The 989-nt window shown below is 53.0% G+C and overlaps 1 protein-coding gene across 1 annotated transcript in view; it reads right to left on the reverse strand.

Annotated features, from left to right (window-relative positions):
• Positions 1-918, reverse strand: part of EMH_0075600 (uncharacterized protein) — a gene marked incomplete at both ends in the record, with an annotated part of 1,359 nt that extends 441 nt beyond the window's left edge. Inside the window, 3 exons of the mRNA XM_013499616.1 lie at positions 27-143; positions 331-432; positions 673-918. Of these exons, the coding sequence (XP_013355070.1) occupies positions 27-143; positions 331-432; positions 673-918 (465 nt within the window). The remainder of the gene's footprint in view (positions 1-26; positions 144-330; positions 433-672) is intronic.
• Between the last annotated feature and the right edge of the window lie 71 nt (positions 919-989).

A 989-nucleotide genomic window follows, 5' to 3' on the forward strand; every position in this document is an offset into this window, starting at 1 on the left:
GTGAGGCCTTCAGGTGTCGTACAAACCTGCCATATTGCGGGGTCCAGACCCCACCCCCACCGCCCAATGCACGAAACGCAATCACCTGGCACGACGCAGCTGCGTTCAATCTCGACCCCCGAAGGTGCCGAACTACACACTTCCTGAACAGACAGCAAACACAGCAATATTCAAGTCGGAGAATCTCACTTCCGCAATTGTCGCTTGACCAACTCACTTCAATACTCTAGCCGCACGCCGGGAAATAAATGCTCAGCCTGTCCCACTAGCCTTGCAGCTCATTTCATTTCAGTATGTCAAGCGTACAGCCTGCAAAACAACTCGCCCTACCGCCTGCAGTTGCACTGCACCTGCCCCCAACACGCTTAACGCATTCTTGTCTTTTTGTGGGGGCGTCCACTCTCGCGTCAGCTCTGTGCAGTCACTCCTCCTCTATCGCGAAACATAGACATCGGGCGCACTGCCTGTTGTGTGACGCGGTCGCTCACGTCCAACATATTTCCCGTGCCAATGTAGTATTTACAGATCCACGGACCATGAGAATCATACGGAATCTAAACAAAGGTAATCAAAATACCCTCCATACAACTAGTTGTGATCAACGACATGGGGTAGAGCCATCCTCACCGCTTCATTACAGCACTACCGCGTGCAGGCGCTCGCGCGTCTCACCGCACCCATATGAGGAGGCATCGTTGTCCGTATCAGCCTGCCAGTTGTGCGCGGGTCACGCGTATCGACTGTCGAAAGAAACGCCGGAAACCCCACATGGTTCTGCCACTGACGCCAAAGCTCAAATGCAATCACTGAAATGCAATCCCTCTTTGTCATGCATCTTAGCCGCTGCAAGGATGAACAAGCCAGAGGTTGATCGTTCTGCCGGTTCCACGGCATTTCCGTATCGCCGGGGTGCAACATATCGTCAATCAGCCACGCCTCCACAACCAGTTGCCAGAAGGCACAAAGTATAAAAAACCAGTATGTCCTCT

The sequence above is a fragment of the Eimeria mitis genome, genomic scaffold, assembly GCF_000499745.2.
Source record: "Eimeria mitis Houghton genomic scaffold, Emh_scaff4493, whole genome shotgun sequence".
Lineage (NCBI taxonomy): Eukaryota > Apicomplexa > Conoidasida > Eucoccidiorida > Eimeriidae > Eimeria > Eimeria mitis.